This window comes from Calypte anna, chromosome 3 (genome assembly GCF_003957555.1).
Source record: "Calypte anna isolate BGI_N300 chromosome 3, bCalAnn1_v1.p, whole genome shotgun sequence".
In the NCBI taxonomy this organism is placed as follows: Eukaryota; Metazoa; Chordata; class Aves; order Apodiformes; family Trochilidae; genus Calypte; species Calypte anna.
The window spans coordinates 96,378,525-96,402,051 of record NC_044246.1 but is presented as its reverse complement, the minus strand read 5'-3'; the positions used below and the strand labels follow the sequence as shown (position 1 = coordinate 96,402,051).

Sequence of the window (23,527 nt, the reverse complement as noted above, 5' to 3'; positions counted from 1 at the left end):
AGTTTGACAGCAGGAGCCCACAAGGACTAAAGATAACACTTTCAGAAAGGGACATATCAGGAAGCTGTTGCAATGAAAGTGGAAAAACAACACATCAGCCTTAAAATTTAGTTTTAGGAGTCTTTAGGGAGCAAACTTAAGGAAAATTAGGAGTTAAAATTAAACATGTTTTTTCAGGAAAGGTCAGTTTGGCAGGACTGCTCACTCTATCAACAGTGTGAGGGGGGAAGAATCTCTTCTGGATCCATTTCATACCTAGGGCCACATAGTACTTTGCAACTCAAACCCAACTTGAAATTCTCTCACTTTTACACATTAACACTACTGCCATAGCCTGGAAAAACTGAACCTCTTTGACCTAGTCCTAGGAGTCACTCCTCTTCAGGTTTACCCACTGTGTAATCATTACTTGTGAAATACAACCAAGGAACTTCAGCTCATTTTGTATCCAGTGGTTGCACCATACCAATTCTGCCTGCTTCACAGGGACTCTTACTTTCCTGTATTTCTTTCAAAATCCAGTTCCTCAAGAATTATCAGTGCTTGTCTTCCTCTCTTGACTTCTACCAGGAAATGCTATTTAGGGTACCCCTAAAATGTGGGAGTAAAATCAACCCACATCTTGGTATTAAAAGAGGCAGATTGGTGGGTTGTTTGAATGGGGTATGAGTGCTGTACTACTTCAGTTTTGGTTTTTTGAGTGGTTTTTTTTATGTTTTGTTTTTAAGTCTTACCAGCACTACCAGCTATTACATCCTTCTCAGTGAAGTAGAAAGTATATGAATGCTGACAATATTTGGCTGAGGCTTAAATTTATTTCAGCAAACCAACCAGAAATGGACCTTTCATTTCACTGCGTGACCTAGTTGGCAACTAATGCAATCTTTTTAAATATTTTTAAGAGCAAGTCATGATCCAGAGAAATCCATGGACAAATTTTAAGTCATTACATAACATTTCTAACAACTAAAAAGCTATTTTTAAGTATTTGTGTGTCCGTGTGTGATATTAAACCATTTACATAACTATTTACTATGGCAAAAATTAAACCTTTTTGTGTTATATAGGCAGACTCTCTCTGACACATGGTCACATATGTATACACTGATACCCACTGTATACCTTTATACATTTTGGCTTCTAATTCTTTGCAGAGTACCACAAACTCATTTGATGTCCCCCAAGTGCCAGATTTTATGTTGGCATGAGGTGCAATACAGCAAGCACTGACACTCTCTGAGGAGGCTGCCATGAGATATTCACTCCAGACAACACCAGCACAGCTCTTTGCTCAGTAAAAGTTAGGATACCCACACCTCCTTTTAAGAGGAATACTGTTAATATGAGGAAATAAAATACACTATTTGGGGATGTCAATAACCTAGACACTACTGCTGTACTGCTTATATGAAATGCCACCATTTTTTTCCAATGACATTATTAAATAGTTATACAGAAGATTCCTCTACTGCTTAGGGGCACCACATGTTTTGAAAAGGCAACATAACTGAATGTGGGGGAAAAAAGCCCCACATATACGCAGGCACTGATTAAATCTCTTGTGTGTCTGAAAGAGTATTAAACTGGAAGTGTCTTCCAAGTGTTCTCTCAGCCAGCTCTATGCCCTTGAACAGATATCCTGTCAGTACTTAATACACAAATGAAGACAACTGTTTTATTAGTTTACTCTTTAAATGTTTCAAAAGCAACTACATTTTTTTTTCTTTATTTAATAGCCTAAAGGTATTTTGTGGAAGAATGCTGTAGAAATTCTCTCATGTTAAGTTACATGTGTCCAAAAGAAAGTCATATATCAGTGGCCAAAATAAAAAATATCTAGTTTTTATATGCAAGAATGTAAGTATGCACAAAAAACCCAAAACCAAACCAACTGATCACTATGTGTATTCTAATACCTAATAAACTCTTGCACTCCAATACTGTAAACTGCATAAGCTGATCTCTGCAGAAGACATTAAACTGCACAGTCAAAAGCACAGAGATAGAGAAGCACTTACATTGGCACTGTGATCACTTCCACTAACACAGATGACATCTTGTTTTTGAATAGTTAATACCTCTTTTGTAAGCTTCAGTCGGATGTCATATGCATTTTCAGATACTTCATCATACAACAATGCAATACTGGTTTTAGTCTGCAAAAGCAAGGCACAGAAACAAAAATTTAAGAATATGCACATTTCATAATGAGAAACAACAACCGCTTCCCCATTCAATAAATAAAATGCACACAAATATGCATTGTTTACAGAAAGCAGAAAACTGCTCTGCTTTTCAGTTTTTAAATAGATTAGACATAAAAAGCCTCTTCTGTACTGTAAAAGGCTGGCTAAATGGTCTTTGAAGTAGACATTAATATATAAAAAAATAATAACAATAATAATTTCTTCATTGTACTGTTCCACAAAGGAGTGGTGCCATTGCAGGATGCTCCGTTTGGTTTTAATTGTATGACTGATTATGAAACTGTATTAGAAGCAGATATGCATGAATAAATGTATGTGAACACATTTTCCAGTGTCAGCAAGAAGTGGGCAAGTGCAATATTGCTCCTGACGTAGAGATGGTTCCTTTCATCGTGTCAGAAAAAAGCCTATTCTACTAATAAACATTGTCTTTAAGACACAGAGCTCTATTTCTGTAGAAAACTACCCTTTGATATTGTAAAACACACAAATAGATAAGATGTTCCAGAATTTCTTTTGGGTTAGGTCAAGATGGACTTAACGTTTCTGAGATTACATCATCACTGGACTAATATCTCCATAGGATAGTCAATTATTTTGGCATAAACAATGTTTTCTCCATGGGTATCAGAAAAAAAACTTTTTTTTTTTTAATTCTTATGCACAAATTTTCCACTAATATGCAGTCAGATACTTCCTTAAACAAAAACTGTGGAATTAGGACTGCTTATAGCTATTTGTTAAAATAAGCAGGCTAATGCAATTTTAGAGCTTTGTAGTCATTGGACAGAAGAGTAAAAGCAAAATACCTATTTTGAAATGGACGACCATATTTCAAAGCACTATTTGTTTGTCCGTTTCTAACATATGTAGCAGCATCACCACAGCATTGGACTTTCCTCTATGCAAGTGAATAATAAAGTATAAATTAAAATTTAACTGCAGCATTTGATTTTAAAATATGATTTAAAATTAAGTTGTTCTTCTATGTTCCATTAAATAGCAGACTGTGTAAAGAATACAGTAATGGAATTAAAGAAACACAAATGCACTGAAAAAATACTTGAGGGATTTTAAAGTAAAGTCAAACATGGAACATTTCCTACATTATAATATTTTTGTTTCTATAAAAATATGGAAAAAGAGCTGTGGAGATTGCCAGTAAAACCTTTTGGACTTTAAAGGCAAGATCATCTTAAGCTTCAGGTACTTAAATTTAGATGCGGTTTAGGTCTATGCAGCATCAAGTGTCCAAGACTCTCAACGTAGAAATGGAAAACGCAGCGTAGTGAGCAGTTCAATTTACCCTAAAGCATATGCACAGCACTTGCTCAGCAGAATTGCTCAGAATTGCTCTGATGTCTCTGGGCTCAAAACAGTTGTACCTGTGTAGGCCACTACTGCCACTTAAGGCACTTTAGGGTGTTTATGATCTTCATATATATAATGCTGACACAGGGGTTTTGGGACATCCAGGTCCTTCTCTATCTGAAGGCAAGACCAGATTTCCATGATGACAACAGAATGAAGTCACTGGATGTGCCAGCAGACATCCACATGTAGGTATCTTCAGTTTGAGATGGATCTTGCCAAAAGTTTACAATGTAGAAATGCATTTTTAGGACAAACAAATGCTATTGCCAAGAATGTCTAAAGGAAATAAAGTTCAGTAAAGGATGTAAAGCCTTAAGCATTCTCACTTGTTTGGAAACCCATGTTTCTTCATTTTCCCAAGAACTTGAAATTTTTTTTTTAATTTCCAGTATGTGCGGATATTTTAGTAATAAAATTTTGTGAATGACAACTTAGGAAAACTGTGCCAATACCATCCCATGCTGCGTAACAGCAAGTATTTTTAAGCAGTAGAACTGCATTGAAAAAACCCCATGACCACATTTCTGTTGCTGTTCAGAGGTTGTGCATTATTATCACATCTAAGACTGCCAACTGCTGTTACTTTTGACAACATACCACAGCATGCTTTACAGAAAGACCAAGAAGAGGGCTCTCAACAACTTATAAAGTCTAAAAGTAGAACATTTTTGTAGCTACTAATTATTACATACGTCTAAAAGTAATACAATGAAAAAAACCTTGAACTTCCATTTACAACAGAAGATCAAGTAATGAGTAAAATAAGTAGAGTGACCAATTACATAGTTTATCATTTTCCATCACGTTACTTAAAGTCTCACTGCAGCTCATCTATTTCTATAAAGATCCAATACCTAACTCGCACTCTTAACTCCCAAGGTGATTCAAGATGACATGTAACAATACCTTCTCTGCTTTCAGAATCAATATGATTAATCTAGATTCCTTGCAGCCCTTCAAGGGTGCTTTTTTAAAAAACCTATTAAATGGCTATGAATCAGAATTCAGCACATTCCCTTGTTCTCTCTCTGTGTTAGAGACAACATATATAACTCTAGAAGGCAAATCCTAGTCTAGACACAGTGCTTCTTCAAACAAGGATGTTTTAATGCGAATTTAATCTTTGCATGTACTTCACCATCCAGCATTTAACAAAGCTATGTTCACCTTGATTTCTCATTTTAAAACTGTTTATGCAATAACGGTTACAATATCTAATCAGAAAGCAAGGACTGAAAAGTGGAAATAACGCCCCAAAACGATACTGTAATGTTAGAGAACATATACTAAATTTACACATTTTGTAATACAAAATATGCAGAAAGTGTGCAGAATGTCATATCTCATTAGGATTTAAGTGCTTACAATAAGATGTACTGCAATATAAATTTAAACTCACATGGGCCTATGAGAAAATTAAATGTTGATTTACATGTCTCTGACACTTTTCTAGACTCTGGCCTCAGGAAGAGGGGTGTGTGGAGCACCTGTGCATGTACATGTATTTAGTGGGAAGAAGAGAAAAGATGAGTAGCACTAGCATCACATTAGCTGTGACCCTTAAGAAAGCTTATTCACTGCTGGCTTTGAAATTAAAAACCCACTGAAGGCTACTTTCTCAAGCAAGCTCAAAACTGTCAACACAGCCAGAGAACAAAACATCCCTCTCTAGAGGGAGCTCAATTGTAGATGAATCCTTTTATCAGTTTCATTGCTGCCTACTTAAGGCAGATCCCTAGCTAGTGAATTTTCAGTGAAGACAAATATTTTATGCCAGTAAGAGTCAAGTTTGCCCTAGCAATGCCTACTTTGCAGAACTAGTGGCTGTGAATTTCAGGCTGCAGATGCAGTACATTGAAAGATCACTGGTAACAGCAGCTTCAATGCAGTAGGTTTTATTTTGAAAAAAGGTTGACAAAACATCAGGCAGAGTTTAAAAGTTAGGTTGAGGTGTACTAGGATTTCTTTATCAACTATTTACTGGTTTATGTCTATTTGTTTCCCTAATGTACTAGAGCAATATTTGTCAAGCTTCTCACGCTGGTGACTGAAAAGGGTCAGAAAAAGTTCATGATTCTTACACAGACCACCAGAAAATTCAGATGAGATTCAAATTAAAATCATGCTTGTATCTATTCAGAGCAGATACTAGAGTACATGCATTGCAGCAGTATTATTTTGGTTTAAACTGTAAAGTCCTCAGTAACTCTAAGCCTCTCTCACTCTTCTTTCCTCTGCCTAAACGTATTTTTCAATTTGTGACCACTAATGTTGCCAACTACATTGAGTAGCAGTGTCTTAGACTGCTATTAAAATGGATCCTCTAGAGTTTCCCCTACTTCATCTAAAAAATCTGCTTCATTTGGTTAAACTGGTCCTCCAGTTAAAGTCCTCATTTGCTGATCCTCATTCTTAATAGATATCTTTAGCACCATGGGAGTTCAATTTTTAACTGCTAAAACACATTTAGAAATGACCTTCCTTCATTTGTAAATAAAACTCTTTAAGCATCATATTTGAACTGTTTTTCCCACTAGAAATTCTACTTCATATTTCCACACAAATATTTTACAGCGATATTTACACCTCAGAGGTCTAATAAACATATTTTCTAATCCAGCCTGTTGAAAGTAGCAATGGGTTGACTATAAGAATACTGGGATTAATAGATTTAAAGAATATTAGAATTAATTGTATAAATGTTTAAGATATGGGCAAACTACATACTGACATAAGTGACTTACCATGGGTAGTTGTAGTGATAAGGCCGTGGGCTGCAATTCTAATTAAGCTTTAGCTGAACTCTTCTGATCCAACCTTAATTAAACTTTTACTCTACCACCTGGAATAATATTGAAATACTATATAGACAATGAGATAATTATTAAAAATTATCTTATACAATAGTAAAATAGATTAGCTAAAACCTACATTGGAAAAACTGGACTGTTGAAGGACTATCATGATGAGAAGGGACTGATGGTGAATGGAAACTCTTGGACAGAACCAATCAAAAAGAGAAGACGTAATCATTGTGGAAGTTAATTGGATGAGCAGCCACATGCACATCATGTGAACAGGTGGATGGTCAGATTGTGAGGTCTTGAAGGGCACAGGTAAAATTAGGGCAGGGTCCCTCTGTCGATGCACCCATCTCAAGCTGTAATAAACCAACTCTGTAACAGAACCTAGGGCCAAAACTTTTTTTGACTCTTTGAGGGCTAAGACAGGATGAGATGCACCTAGATTCCTCTCTGAGGAGGAGATTAGAAAGCAAGGGGATCCAGTCTGAACCTCATTCCTTAGTGGGAGGATCATCCTGGACTGTCCGTCAACAACTCTCAATTTTTTTCACAAAAACAGCTTTGCTGAAATTCCATATCTGTGGTATAGTGGGGGCTGAGACACTTGAAGATGTGAGAACTAAACCCTCTGATTAATATCCTACATCACTTGAGATTAGGCTGAAAGAGAACTTCAGAAGGTCCCCCTACCAGTGCTTTGACCACTGATTTACAGCAGGCTCAAATTTACTTTTTATCTCATAGATCTTTTGATATGTTTTCCATACCACATCTACTATCATGACCAAAAGACAGAGATATTTTCTCAAAGCAGGAAAGAATTCAAATTTAAACTAGCCTTGACTAATATAAGAGAAGATTTTAAAAATGGGATTAAGTGCAACAGAAAAAGAAGTGCAAGGTGTACTGATCCAGGAAGAACAGTCCCTTGCACCAAAGAAGAAAAGCTTCTCTTGATCATTGCCTCGGGAAAAGAATTAGGAAGGTAGTAGTGAGACTTGACAGCAAAATATTGGCATCAATAGCTTGTTGTTGCAATAAAGGCAAATGTATTTTGGCTGCCTTCCTTTGGGTTCTTTGTTATGGATTTGTTTTTTTTCACTCTGACAAGACAGTGCCCAAAATTAAACATGGTCCTTCAGCAGGGTAGTACAGAAGGCTCTTTAAATACTGCTGAACTTAAGGGAGGAATAGTTTCATGCTCATTAAGTTATCTATCACCAGTACTGCATTTAATATATACCAGTATATTGTTTCCTTTTGTACCGCACTGTCAGCATTGATTCATGGCTACACTACATAGAAGTAATGAACTGAAAAGAGTCATGAGAAATACAGAAAAAAATTAAAGTAATCAGAGATCTGAAAAATAGGACTTGTAAGTAATTCTGTATGAATTTGGGTTGTTTAGCTTAAAGACGGAATACAGGGGGACATGATGACAGTTTTAAATATTTCAAAATCTATTGCAAAGACAAATGTAACAATCAGATAAAAAAAAAATTCTGGAATCTCCTTTAAATATATTCCAGCTACAAGGCAGCTGAAGTTCTTAAACAGATTGCTGGGACACCCATTGCTAAGATAAGGACTCTGAGAGAGAACTAAGCAAACATCTGCCCAAATGGTACAGGTACTAATCCTCTCACAGGACAAAATCCCAGACAAGACATTTTCTTTCAGATCTAATTGTCTCTGATGCTAAAATTGAGAATTATGTGACTTCTTGCATATGACTGAACCTCTGCATCCAGAAGAAAGCCTGACTGGCTGTAGAATAACAATCTGCAACTGCCAGAAGAGATGAAAAATAACTACTAAGACCTGAAGTTTATCATTTAGAGGACTTACCAATGAGTGACATTTACTATAAAATTTGTTATTAATCATAATTTTTGTAGCCCTTAATCTGAAGGAGGACTGAACCTCAAGAAGTAGTTGTCTTTCATTAAGAGAAGAAAATTGCAGGCTTAAGAGGTCTTGAGTCAGAACATTAATACAGGCTTTTCAATAGAATAACATGGGGCAAATGGATTATCACAGTGCTCCCTTACACATGGAGTTGTCCTTTTTCTCAGCTTTCACCTATTGTGGCCTTTACACTCACTGACACCATTTCACAACTGCCGAGACAAAAATTCTTAAACATAATACTCTTTCCTTTAAGAAATTCTGATAATGAGAAAAAAGTCTTTAAAGAGGGTAATTGGATAGGTTACAGTTTGCCATTACTGTAGGCAAGTGAGGGACAAGTCCATCTGTGAAAATGCTATGCAGGACAAAATGATTTGTATATGTCACATATCTAAGAGTTGTCTAAGACTCTTGTAGATAAGGAAAAAAAACCACATTGCTTTACCAACATGGGTAGAAAGGGACCTTGAGAAGTTTGAAGTCTAACCTCAAAGTAAGGAGACTAAATTATCAACTCAGGCAGAAAGTGCCCAAGAATGGAGACTGTTCAACCTTCATGGGCAACCATATCCTTTACTAGACTGTCCTCAGGAAGAAAAACTTTTCCTTGTATCTGATTTCAGGTTCTGCTTTTTGTTTCCTGCCCCCTCATGAACCATTGTGAAGAGCCTAGCTCCATCTTGTTTCCATTCTTGTTGACATAGAAAGTCTGTCTTTAGGTCCTGCTGAAGACTCCTCCAGGCTAAACAAACTGAGTTCCCTCAAAGGGCAAGTGTTCCTAGTCATTCAAGCTTGGTGGCCATGCAATAAACTTGCTCTGGTTTATCAATTCTTTTATTTTTTTTTTTTTATTGGGAGAATCAAAACTGCATTAAGTACTTTAGACACAGTCTAGTAAATGTTCGTAAGAGAGGGATAATCCCTTCCTTTGATCTCCTAGCTGTGTTTTTTCTAATTCAACCAAGGATTCTGTTGACTTCTCTGCTGCCAAGGCTCATTGCTGGCTCAAGCACAAGTCACTGCCCATCAGGACCTCAAGAGCTTCTTCAGCAGAGCTGCTTGCTGGACAGGCAGTCTCTTCTTTGCATGGTTAGAGAGGCTCTTCCTTCCCAAGTACAGAACTTGACATTTGGCTTGATTGAATTTCATAAGTTTGGTTCATTAATTTCCTGAATTTCCTGCCAGCCTGTTTCTCTAGCCTCCCTAGGTCTTTGTCTATGGTGTAGTAACCACACCCTCCATTTTGGTGTCAATAAGCTCTCTCTGACCTCCTCAAGGTCACTGACAAAAATATTAAAGGGTATGGGTCACAGGATAGACCCCTGAATAATACCACTTGCTACAAGAACCCAGATAGAGGACAATTCAGTAACTACTGCCCTCAGCCTGACCATCCTAACAGTCATCCACTGATTCATCTAGGCTGAGGCTACAGCAACAGAGTAGCGAGTCATAGAATCATAGAATCATAGAATTGGCTGGGTTGGAAGAGACCTCAGAGATCATCAAGTCCAATCCTTGATCCACTACCGCTGCGGTTACCAGACCATGGCACTGAGTGCCACATCCAGTCTCTTTTTTAATATGTCCAGGGACAGAGAATCCACTACTTCCCTGGGCAGCCCATTCCAATGTCTCATCACGCCTCTCCGTAAAGAAATTCTTTCTAATATCTAAAATAAACCTCCCCTGGCATAACTTGAGACCATGCCCTCTTGTGTTGCTGATAGTTGCCTGGGAAAAGAGACCAACCCTCCCCCAGCTACTCCCTCCTTTCAGGGAGTTGTAGAGAGCGATGAGGTCTCCCCTGAGCCTCTTCTCCTCCAGGCTGAACACCCCCAGCTCCCTCAGCCTCTCCTCATAGGGTCTGTGCTCAAGTCCCTTCACCAGCCTGGTTGCCCTCCTTTGGACCTGCTCCAGGACCTCAATCTCCTTCCTAAACTGAGGGGTCCAGAACTGGACACAGTACTCGAGGTGTGGCCTCACCAGCGCTGAGTACAGGGGCAGAATCACTTCCTTGGACCTGCTGGCGACGCTGTTCCGGATACATGCCAGGATGCCATTGGCCTTCTTGGCCACCTGGGCACACTGCTGGCTCATGTTAAGCTTCCTGTCAATCTAAACTCCAAGGTCCCTCTCTGTCTGGCTGCTCTCCAACCACTCTGTCCCCAGCCTGTAGCGCTGCATGGGGTTGTTGTGGCCAAAGTGCAGGACCCGGCACTTGGCCGTGTTGAACCTCATCCCATTGGAATCAGCCCAACTCTCCAGTCTGTCCGGGTCCCTCTGCAGAGCCCTCCTGCCTTCCAGCTGATCGACACTCCCCCCCCTGCCTAGTGTCATCTGCAGATTTGCTGATGATGGACTCAATCCCCTCATCTAAATCATCAATAAAGATATTAAACAGAACTGGGCCCAACACTGATCCCTGGGGGACACCACTAGTGACCGGCCGCCAACTGGATGCAGCCCCGTTCACCACCACTCTCTGGGCCCGGCCCTCCAGCCAGTTCCTAACCCAGCACAGAGTGCCCCTGTCCAAGCTGTGGGCTGACAGCTTTTTCAGGAGAATGCTGTGGGAGACGGTGTCAAAGGCTTTGCTGAAGTCCAGGTAGACCACATCCACAGCCTTCCCCTCATCCACCAGTCGGGTCACCTGATCGTAAAAGGAGATCAGGTTGGTCAGACAGGACCTGCCCTTCCTAAACCCGTGCTGGCTGGGTCTGATCCCTTGTCCATCCTGCAGGTGCTGTGTGATTGCACTGAGGATGATCTGTTCCATGACCCTGCCAGGCACTGAGGTCAGGCTGATGGGCCTGTAGTTTCCTGGGTCCTCTTTCCGGCCCTTTTTGTGGATTGGCATGATATTCGCCAACTTCCAATCATCTGGGATGTCCCCAGTGAGCCAGGACTGTTGGTAGATGATAGAGAGAGGCTTGGTGAGCTCTTCTGCCAGCTCCCTCATCACCCTTGGATGGATCCCATCTGGTCCCATAGACTTGTGGGGATCCAAGCAGCTCAATAGGTCACTGACTGTTTCCTTCTGGATTACAGGGGGGCTGTTCAGATTCTATTTCTTTATGTAAAAATAATAATAAAATAATGATAAAATCCATAATAATGTTAATAACAAAGATGAGGGTTCTGTTTGAGACATGAACGCATAATAAGCAAGGTAATCTAGCTAAATAAATAAAAAAATAATAAAAGTAAAAATAAAAATAACTAAAAATAAAAATAAAGTAAAAATAAGTAAAAATAGTAAAATATTAAAAATAAAATAAAAAATAAAAAATAAAAATAAAATAAAATAAAAATAAAATAAAAATAAAAAATTAAAAAAATAAAAAATTAAAAAATAAAAAATAAAATAAAAATAAAATCATAAGAAATAAAAATAAATTTTAAAATAAAAATAAAAAATTAAAAAATTAAAAATAAAATAAAATAAAATAAAAATAAAATAATAAGAAATAAAAAAATTTAAAATAAAAATAAAATTAAAAAATTAAAAAATAAAAGAAAAATAAAATAATAAAATAAAAATTAACAAAATAAAAATAAAAAATAAAATTTTAAAAAATAAAAAAAAAATAAAGGATTTTGAAAAAAAAATCAGTATCATTGCCTTCACCAGTAAAAGTATCAAAAGAAAAAGATGAAAGAAATTATTTGGATGATATCAGTACTTTAGATCAGACAACTTTCTGCTCTACTGCTCTAAAGTACTACTGCACACCATCACCATTATCCCCACATCCAGTTTCTATGAAGGAAAGAATGCAGCCATGCCCTTGCATTCACCATTACATCCACCGGGGCCACCAGTCCTGCTCACTGCACCTCAGAGCCCAAGCACCAGTATTATGATGGACACACCTGCAGCTGTGGCAGGTACCACACCCCCTGTCACCACACTCAGCAGGAGCACAGCCCCCCCCAGCTGACTCTGCCTCCCTTCCCAACAGCGACATCAACTGCAGCGGGGCTGCAGCACAAAGATCTTGCTGCATCGTTGCAGCTGATGAGACCTGGGGCTCCCCTAGCAGCCCACCCTTCAACTTTCATCTGTGCTTGAAAGGAAGTATATTAAAGTAGTCCAAAGGGAAATATTTCAAATTAAAGCAAAGCTAAGACTGACTTTCATTCCAGTTGGAAAACAACTACTAATTTCTAATAGTGCATTATTTTCAATATTGAGAAACAAAAAACCCCAAACCTTTTAATTTAAAATAACACAGTTAAACTGACTTAATAGCTGCCTAATTTAAGATGTATTTAGATCACATGCGTCTTCTTCCAGCTCCTAATTAAAGCAACCAAATCCTAAAGCCAAACTCTCCAAAATTAAGAAAAAAAATGCAGCTTCTTTGTAGTCTCAATGAGTAAGCAGCTAGTAAGAGCATCTACTGTTTTTAAGTTCTGAAATTAGGCTGTGTATTTTTATTAAAGCTGTAACCCCATTTCACAGTTTCTTAATATCAACAATCACTGTTCTCACTTAGTCAAAAAGATCACATATTTTAAATAAACCATTTTAGTGAAGTTACTCATACTCACAACAAAGCCAGGGGAATAAACACCAGGGATTCCAGAGCGGGACAATTAAGATTAAAGCATTGAATTAAAATATATTGTAACTTTTCAATGAAATATATCAGAATCAGACACAAATACCTATTCTTAACCATCTTTAAGTAATATACACGTATTTTTCTGAGGTTGATGCAAACTGAAAGAGGGTAGTTATAGATTAGCTATTAGGAAGAAACTTTTTATCATGATGTTGTTGAGAGACTGCAACTGGTTGCCCAGGGAAGTTGTGGATGTCCCCTCCCTGAAAGTGCTACTAAGTCCCACCCAACCAAAACCATTCCATGATTCTGTTGTTCTATATCTGCACTATTATGTCTGGAATATGTACCTTGGAAATTACTGTTTTAATAAAAACTGTTCTTACTTCTTTTTAGATATCTGCATTTATTAATGACAATATTATGAACTGACATTTCACTACATAAAGTTGCAAAAGAATTACACATTCATAGAAGAATTTAACTGCAGTATGACAACATCAATTTCTGGCAATTCTGAACGCAATTTTTGCTGAATACTTAAGTGGCATATAGATTTCTACAAGAAAGAAAAGTAACTGAAGGTTAGCAGAAGTTTGAAAATTTTATCTCATGATGCATATATAAAAATGGTTTATTGCTTAAATTACAACCTGTCTGCCAAAAGCTCTTTTAAAAACAGCCTTAGGGGCAAACTGTTGGGATTTTCTGTTAATGATATTAGGCTTGCACCAAAAGTGATTAACAGCTGGCTCTCAATCTGTGTGATCTTTATCACTAGAAAGGAAGCAGTAATGTCTCGTTTAATTACTGCAAACACTATGTGTCATGAGCTAATTAGATATGATGGATTATTGTCATCGTCATGCACCTTCTCAGAACATCAGACACAAATATTTGAATATTGTGAATCATGCTCAGAAAATGAACTTTCAGGATGTCACACTGAATAAAAATAGCCTGCATAAAAATTCTAATCAGTGCTAAACAGTAGTGCCACATAGTTGGGTATGTTAGAATGCAGACTCTATCCAAGAAAACAGCCAAAGCACAAGTTATTAGAAAACTTGCCTAGCTTTATTTTGATTTCGATTAAATTCCTAAAGAAAATTGCTTGCTTGTTACTACATCTCATTTTTCTGGCAACTGGACAGCAGCACAGAATTTGATAGCGTAAGAATATTAAGATGGTCCTATAATTACAGAAGGCTCATACCAGTTAAACAAGAAAGCATAAAATACCCACTTCAAACTAAAACACTTAGCAATATATGAGAAAGATTGCAAGAACATACTTTTTGGAGATTATTTAAGAATCAGGTAAGAGATCATCAGTAAATTAATGTCCATATTCCCATGTATCATGAAGATTGCTCTGGTAGGACTTGAGCTGAATAATAAAAGTTACTGTTAATGTATCAAGTGGAAAATGAAAAACTGGAAGTATAATAGAGACTGCACTACTTCCTTAATATAGAATAACCAAGTAGAGCTGATATATAATAATATATATTATATTACAATATATAATATAAGCCATATAATATATATAAAATATAATATAATTTCCCTTTACACTGATACAGGTCCATTGCATTAATTCTCTAAGCTTTAGATAAAAACTGTTATTTTATACTCCTCTTACATACTCTCTCATACTTTTTATTACCACTTTTCTACAAGCTAGAAATACAATGTCATTTTCTATACAATATTAAGAGGTGAAGCAGCAAGAATATTACTGTTTCAACCTTTCTCTAGACATGTATTTCCATTTTGACTTATTGGTTTCATACCTAACTACTCCTACAAATGAAGACCTTATGTGCTTTTTATGAAATGCCTTTGCTCATAATGCATCACATGAAGGGATCTTCTGCTTAGCTATGCAAGGATTCTTTGATAAAAGGGGCAACACAGGGCACCTCCCCTGTTCCTGCTTAGGTTTTCTTCATTCCATAAAAATCAAAGGCTTACTTTAGCCTTCATTACCCTCCTTTGATTTCTGTGTTACAGGGATGCACATTTTCTGTATTCAGGTCATTCACCCTGATGTTAACGGGCCATAAGAAATCCTGGGAGTAATCTTAAAGAAAATTCTTTCCTTGCAACTGAAACTAAGATACTGTTCTCCTCTTATAAAAGAGAACCAGCATAAATGTTCTAAAAAATCCTAGTGATTTAGTTTTAGTCCCAAAAAGTCAATGAAAAGTCTCAATCAAGTCAGACTTTCATTGTAAAAATAATTAGTTTAAATTTTGTCATAAATACTGTCAGCTTTTCAAGTTGTAGCACTCATAGCATTGTTATTACCATAACTATACAAGTTCATACAGAAGGACATCTTTCAGGTTTATGCAAAGTTAGGTAGATGAAATTTATCTGAACCACTTTGTTAACTGATATACAGACTCCAAAAACTATGCTGGATTTTTGTTACTCATTAAAAATTCCTTCAAATTCCTGAACAAGTACAGGATACATTATCAATTTATAAACATATGCTACTTCATCATTTGGAAAGGAAAACTATATTAAAAATATTTAAGTTGTAGCATTTTAAACTTGAGTATTGTCAAGACCATCTCAGAATACCATTGCCCTAATTAAATACTAAGTACTTCACATTTGAACAGTCAAACATTTGCTAAAAAAGAATGAAGAAACAATCACACAAAAAAGTAGCTTTAGCAATTGTGTAAAATAAATACGAATATTAAACATAAAAATTAAAAGTATACCAGACAGTACAGGGACTTTTCAACTTGATGATTGAGATAAAGTAGGTTCCATGAGCAAAAATTATGAAACAAAAAAGCACAAAAAAACAAAAAACCACAAGAAACCACAACAACAAAAAAAACCCCATTAAGCATCCAGAGCAATCTACTTGAGAATATGCAGAAAAATCTGTGCTAGCCCCCTTCATTGATTGTTTTCCTGATTCTCCTGCTAGTTTAAGAATGATCAATTAATAGAACAAATGCAATGTGTCGTCTTATTTTTTTTTAATGAAATCTGAATATCAGAAGCATGGAAATGCTAGTCATGTTCATTTTTCTGCTCTCACAAGTGTCATTTTGTTTTTGCTTTTTTTAATGTTTGAGACTACAAAAAATATTAAAAAAATAATAATTAGAAGAAAATTCTAGAAAAGAAACAAAGAAGAGTGAAGGTTGAAAGGGACTTCTGGAGATCTCTGTCAGCTCCCTCAGCACTCTTGGGTGAATCCCATCCGGCCCCATAGACTTGTGAATATCCAGGTGGCAAAGCAGGTCATTAACTGCTTCCTCCTGGATTCTGGGGAGTTGCTGCTTCTCTCCATCCATATCAGGATGACTGAATACCCTGAGGATAATGGTTCCGACTATTAAAGACTGAGGCAAAGAAAGCATTCAGTAGCTCAGCCTTTTCCTCAGCCTTGATAGCTATGTTACTATCCCTGGTATCCAATAAAGGGTGGACATTCTCCTTGACTATCTTTTTGTTGTTAATGTATTTCTCAAAAGAAATTTTCCCTAATCTTTATGGCCTTGTCTGACTCACTCCAGAATATCCATATCTCTCTTGTAATGGGGAGCTCAGAACTGGAAACAGAACTCTAGGTGCTGCCTCACTACATAGTACTGAGTGGAGGCAATTGGCTCCCTCAGCTTGCTGGGAATGCTCTGCCCATTGCAGCACAGAAGGTTCTTGGCCTTCCTCGCCCCAGGGCTGCACTCCTGACTCATGTTGCAGCCAAGACCCCCAAGTCCTTTTCTGTAAAGTTGCTTTCCAGCTGCAGGACACTTTGCACTTCCCTTCCTTGAACTTCTCATAGTACCATTTCTCCAGCCAGTGCAGGTCCCATGGAAAGGCAGAACAGACATCTCCTCCCAGTTTTGTACCATCCACAAACTTGCTGAGGGTTTTTTCTGTATCATCATCCAGGTCATTATTTAAGATTTTGAAGAGTACTGGACTCATTTATTCCCTCAGTATGCCAATATTGACCAGTATGCCAACTGGACTTCATTACCCTAATCGTAACTTTTTTCGTCTGGCCATTCAGCCAAGTTTTCAATTCACCTCTCGGTTCAGCTAGTCCATACTTCATCAATTTTTCTATGAGGATATGATAGGAGACAGAGTTAAAAGTTTCACTATAATGAAGATATAAAACATCCACTTGTAATTCCCCATCCACCAAGCCAATGCCTTCATTAGGGACGGCTATGAAGTTGGTCAGGTGAAACTTCCCCTTGATAAATCAACGCCGAAAAAAGGCAGCTGATAAAGAATTGAAAGGAACTCTTACATATGGAAGAAACAGGATCTTTTAGTATTTTAATTTTATTTACATTAACCAACACTTAAATGGTAAATCAGGTAAAATTATGTATCTGAATTAAGAAATCCAGAACAATCTATTAAACTGACACAGCCACATGAAAGGCTGTGAAAAAATCCTCATTCTCCTAGAAGTTTACTGGTCTGATCTAAATAGTCTACTACATAACAGCAGTAGAGAGATTATGCAAATATATATAGGCAGTAAAATGGATAAGGAAGTATAATGTTCTAAAGTTTTATCCCCTACTTAATGTATACTACCATTTGGGGGGATAAGCCTACTCCCAAAAGTTGCCTGTTTTCCACTCTGGTAAAAAATTAAGGATCTTGTGGGGATAATCCTTCTCCACAAGAACAAGTCAGTCATATGAAGTCAAACAATGCTACAATTGCTGATGCAAATACATGACTTGAGAGATGATCTTATCATATCATTCAGATCATTACGGAAGACAGACGAGACACACTGGAGTCCAGGCTACAAAAAGAGGTAAAAAAGGTCAGCACAGAATTCCTTTCCCTGCTGAAGCCTCAAAGCAGTTCCTAATTAACTTGGTTACACCACAATTTTGAAATACAAGGAGCTATAAAGTCAAAATGAGTACCAGGTAGTCATTCTTCAGGAAACAAGCAACAAAAATACTGACATAAGTAGTTCTAGTGTTTCAATAAAAGATAACATTTCCAATATGTGCATATATATATATACACACACACACACACACACACACAAGTGTGTGTGTATCTACTTTTTTCTACACAAAAATACACATATATGGGATATATACAGAGTAAAATAGCTATGATTTACATGATCTTATTAGGATAGTGAAAAAAAAAATAGCTCTTAAAAGATTGAGTTGCACCAGTTTACCCTGCTGCAAATTTTGTTCTTAGCAAGGATCATACTGAAGACCAGGTCAGTCACTTTAGCTCTTCATGTAGGGACTTTCTTCTAACTTCACAGGACAGGAATTCCCATGTTTGAAATCAGTCCTGTGGACTCCTGTATATCTTCTTCATGCATTACGTTGCAGTTCCCATGTTCTTAAATGAAGACAATGCATACAACAGAGAATTGTTTTAAACTATTTTAAAATTACTCAAAAATATTTAAAGTATGCGATCACTGTAAAAATTTTTGGGTTTAATTTGATTTCTAAAAGCCACTTCTAAGTGCATAAACTGCCTGCCAGTCTGTAAGTAAAAGGCAGATTTTCCTCCATGGTATATGACTGTATAATTGTGCACAATTTTTGCTTTCTTTCAAGCATCATAAAATTGGCTCCCATCATACAGAATGTGATGGGTAATTGTCTTTCTCTTAAATGGCTCAATCTGTGTTTCTATAAGCAGAAGGATAAACCAACTGGTAAAAACTGAAGCCTGAACAGTTGTTTTCACACTAAGTTAGAACTGTCAGGTAAAATGAGGGCTACAGCATCCAACAATAAGATATTACTCAGTTATGAGCAGACTGGATGCAACAGTCATATCCTAGAAAGTCCTGGTAGAATCTTGGGTTTTGATAAGCAACCTAATTCCTGCCAGGAAGAGAACACTCCTGACTATACACAGATTTTTCACATGAAATATGCAATTATGTAAGCAAATAAAAGAAGTTTTGGGAATGAGATAATAGAAACACTGAAGTTAAATTAGGGTAGAGTTCTGAAATAAACCTGTAAGGAACATGAAGGAGACTGACACACTAGCAAAAACTGGTTAAGTCTATTCTTAATATTTAAACCAGATATCTCTATAGAAAGTTTGAGCATGGGATGTATAGTAACAAACCCTGTGGCAGAAGGATATTCTCTCACTCATTAAAATTCAGGGTTTGTAAACTATGGCTTGAGGGAGAACTTAGAGCAGTTTATTTACTGTTAGGCAGCAACTTTAAACCAGCTGACAGATAACATTGCAGGCTTCCAAATTACAAAGAGGCACAAAAATGGTATTGAAAGTGTTGTGGCATCTACTTCATGAACGATTTGCTCATCTGACAAACAGGCATTTTTTTAAGTTTTTTATTTTTTTTTATTTTCTTTTTTTGTTTTTTATACAAGGCTTCAAGCTTAAATGAGTACTTGATTAAAGGTAGGAACTGTGATAGGAGTTAAGAATGATTAAAATTATCCAGGAACATTTTCTCAGGTATGTATCTCATAAATGCAGTTCTTAGTTAAGTAGACTATTGAACAGCAGTTAAAAAATTAATTTTTCATTGTCCATCATATGTGTTCGAAGTATTTTAGGACTGGAACAGTTAATTGATTGTGGACAGCTTCAGTGCCCTCTACAATCAAAAGCAATAGGAACAAATCTTCTAGTGTTAAGGAGGTAGAAAAGGGAACACAAATCATTCTGCTAAGTGGATAACTGATTATACATTGTATGAAATAACTGGAACCATAATTACAGATCAAAGCCCTTGCTCTGTCTGTACAGAAGGTACTAACAGAACATAGCCCAAATCCATCACATCAAATTCTAAGTAATATGCTGAAATGTCTAATATAAGAACATATTTATACCAACTTCCCTGAGATATCAGTGAACAAAGTCATCTCCAAAGGACCCACAGATGAACAACCCTCTGAAGGTGCCTCTCATTCAGCTAACAATAGATCCCAAACCAGTAAATCAGACAAACACTGTAATAGAAATGCTGGGTAAACACTTCATAAACAGTAGAGCTGACCTTTAGGTGTGCTTTTTTTTTTTTTTTTTTAAAAAGCCCATTCAGAAGTAAAACTTCAGGAAATGCTGTTTGAAAATACAGAGTTGTGAGGCAAACAGTTGTCACTGTGATCTGATGCTAGGGAAAGGCCAGTCTTATTACCCAGCAAGAGGAAACAGGTAAGATAGGGACACACAATTCAACAAAGAGAAAAGTGGTCTGTGTTTGATATGGTACAAAAAGGAAAAAAAAGAAAAATGAAGAAGAAAGCAACATAGTCTCAAAGTCTGTTTATAAATCACAGGCCTTTTTAGCTGAACCAGAAATACAACTTTGCATCTCTTTCACAGCATCCATCTAACTTAGGTCTGTCACAGCTGAACATTCTTAACTGTAAAGATCAGGTAAAGAGGACAAAAAAATGGTTTTTATATTCTTCAGTCCCACTTAGGTCATGCTTACTGTGTAGGGAAGTCTTCCCAGCGTAGATAAAGAGCTGCAAACCCTGCCATAACTCTTGTTAAGCCAATATAACTATGGCAGTTCCACCAGCAGTGCATTTTCTTCAAACATAGATATTCAGTAGTAACCCTCTCATCGGGCAAATATCCCTGAAAACACTTTAGCTGGTGGCAGTGAAAAATGCAAGCCAAAGCTTGAAGAGTCAGTACTGTCCCAGCTGTGACATCCATTTCCAGCATTGTAAACATACAATCCTAACACAAAAATCCCATTTTTATATACATGTATAAACAGTCACTGGCTGCCATAACTGTAGCTAAAATTTTTAGCTGCAAGGGGTGCACTTAAAGTATAGGTATCCAGAGTTTCTCAAAAACCAGCTGCAGATTAAAACATCACATAATCCTAATTTTGATACTAAATTGTCTTATAGAACTTCCCTAATGAATCATATCTAAAGATGAAAAAGTGATGGAGTCAGATGCCATAAGCTGTGCTAAATATTTTTTCCCCATAAAATGAATTTTCTGTTAAGTGAAGTGGTCTTTAGTTTATACTCAGAAAAGCAGCAAGTGTCCACCCTGACAATCTCCAATAATATATTCTTCTCCTGCTCTTCCTGACTTCTCTCTACCAAATCCTTTCTTTCACCTAAAAGAAGGCATCTGCATACTTAGCTACACCTACTTCAATTTAAGATGCCTTTGTTTTGGTTTGGTTTGTTTTAAATAATAACAAAATGTTACTGTCCTTATTGCATAGTGCAAGTTTCCTTTTTTTTGGCAGACTTCTCCCCATAGCCTGTAAAAGTTGTTTAAGAAAGGATACAGATATTTGTCTTTTAACATCCTGATATTTCTGACCCAGACCTCACCATGGAAAATAAGAAATAATTCTCTAAGGTACAAAAAGTGCATTTTCTTTGTTCAGGACATTATTTCAGGGAACTGTGTCTTGCTTACACCTGAAAAGCATCCCAAATTATTTTGTAGACAGAAATAAAAGTATAAGCATTCTTTAGAATATTTCTATTTGTCATGCATGAATTCAGAAATGTTGCTATTGTAATTCATGTTATTCATATAATTGGCACTGAATTCCAAAACAAGAGTGCCAAATTACAATATAAGCAGACAAACTGCAAATAGATTTGGTTGTTCTTTTTTCCTCCCACACTGTAACAGTGAGCTTCTGGCATCATTCTCCCTGCAGTCCTCAGGATGAATATTTTCATCCAGGTTTCATTTGTTTCTTCCAGGCAAAGAAATGTCTTTTTGTGTGTTTGAGATTTTTCTGTTATTGCCTTATTTTCATACATCTTGAATTTGAAGCAGATTGGCAAAGAAAAAAAAAAGAAAAAAAGAAAAAAAAGGGCAAAAAGAGACAGAAGAGAAAAAAAAAACCCACACTGACAACATACACAGCAAGAGAGTCCCCACTCTAAGAAACAGCAATTAACCCTTAAGTTGGCAAATGAATCCTCCCAACACAGCCACAGGGAAACACAGATAATATCTCATTGGAATCAGTAAGTTCAAGCTGATTCTTTCAACGCTTTTGCATAAGGGGAAAAATATGATTGTAACAAACAACATGTACATAAGACATGAATAGTGTATTTATACACTGATTTTGAATGTGAATTGCATTAGTGCCAAAACACTTCTTTCTTCCATCTGAGACTGGAAAAAATACAGATTTAGAACCCTGAAAAATATTTAGTGCTCTGCATCCTGTTCTCAGACATCAGAAAGGTTGTGGGAGAAACAGTAGCATTTGGCCCTATACTTCTGCATTCACTTCCAATCTTCTGTTCTAGGCTAACACTGCATTCCAAAGTGACATGCAAGGAATGAGGTTTGTTGAAATGGGTAGACAAGTTGCTTAGCTTAGCAACACCTCATACACATTACGTACAACACTTCATTCCTACCTAGTGGGATGGTCAACAGCAGGTGAGAAATGTGTAATGCTGGCATCTGCAAGCACCCAGTGAAAATTCATTAAAAGGAAGCTAACAGTTCTCTGCTCTTTTCATTAACCAGTTATTCCTCTTCTTTCTGCCTGGATCCACTTTGCTAGTTACATTGCAGTAGTGTCTAAAGCAAAAACCCATAGTACCAAGGCACTAATTATGGATATCACTCTATTAAAGCATGAATATTTAAACTTTATATATACAAACAAAATGTAGTTCTTACAATCATCCTCCTAACCTACAAGAAACATCCTGTTACACATAGAGTACACTTGAACTACAGAAAATAGGAAGGGGAAAAAAGTCCTCTATAGAGCAAAAATTTCAGCAAAGCTGAAACATGGTTTTAGAATGGGGAGAAGAAAGCCACCTCATTTCACCTGTGTGCTCCACCCACAGTCTCCCCCACACTTCCACACAGTGTAAAGCACATCAGTGTGATTGGTATCCCTGTACCAGTGCTTCATTTCTGTGAAAAAATTTCATAGGTCATCAGGTACAGAACCAAAGCTTAGATCTGATGTGCAAAAAGAAAACAAAGACAGCACAGATGCTGCCTGAATAGCTGATTTTTACAAAGCAGTCTCGGATTTATTTCATCAGTCTAGTAACAACATTAACAGTATCTTACTGGGAGGGTCAGACAAGACTGTGTTAAAAAATGTATTTTAAGTAATTTTAGGTGATTAATTGAAAACAAAGTGAGCAGAATAAATTTTACATAAGGCTAACCTTGGTAAGGTCAGATTTTACAGCCAAGTAGAAATCCCTCTATAGTCTCAGGCAGCGAATTTTGCAAAAATAATGGTAATAAATGCAGCTTTTACTTGGATATGTAATGGTTAAAATGCAGAGCTACCACCATTCCCCCCCAAATACAATTATTGGAGTGTATTTACATTGAGAAGGAAAATAAGGGGACCTGTGAAATAATAGGCAATCTTATAAAATAGGTGACCTGCCCATAACTCAAAACTTGCTTAGGACTTAACTCAGGCCACTTCAGTATGCGCTCAGGATTTAACAGAGCATTGCTGATGTCTTACTACTGAAATCAATGAGCCACTGAGGGCCACTGCAAGTCACTGGTGTCTGGTCAGGTGAGCCATGCGTGGGAACCTGCACTTTGGTGTGCCCACAAGACCCTGAGGGGAATTTTGCATCAGGAGGAGCCCCCAGGGGACTGTAAGGAGTGGCAAGGG

General features: G+C 37.0%; 1 protein-coding gene across 1 annotated transcript in view; it reads right to left on the bottom strand.

Moving 5' to 3' along the window:
* SNTG2 (syntrophin gamma 2) overlaps window positions 1-7,031 on the bottom strand; it is a 139,649-nt gene extending 132,618 nt beyond the window's left edge. Inside the window, 2 exon segments of the mRNA XM_030447919.1 lie at window positions 2,019-2,156; window positions 7,011-7,031. Coding sequence (XP_030303779.1) covers window positions 2,019-2,156; window positions 7,011-7,031 — 159 coding nt within the window.
* Between the last annotated feature and the right edge of the window lie 16,496 nt (window positions 7,032-23,527).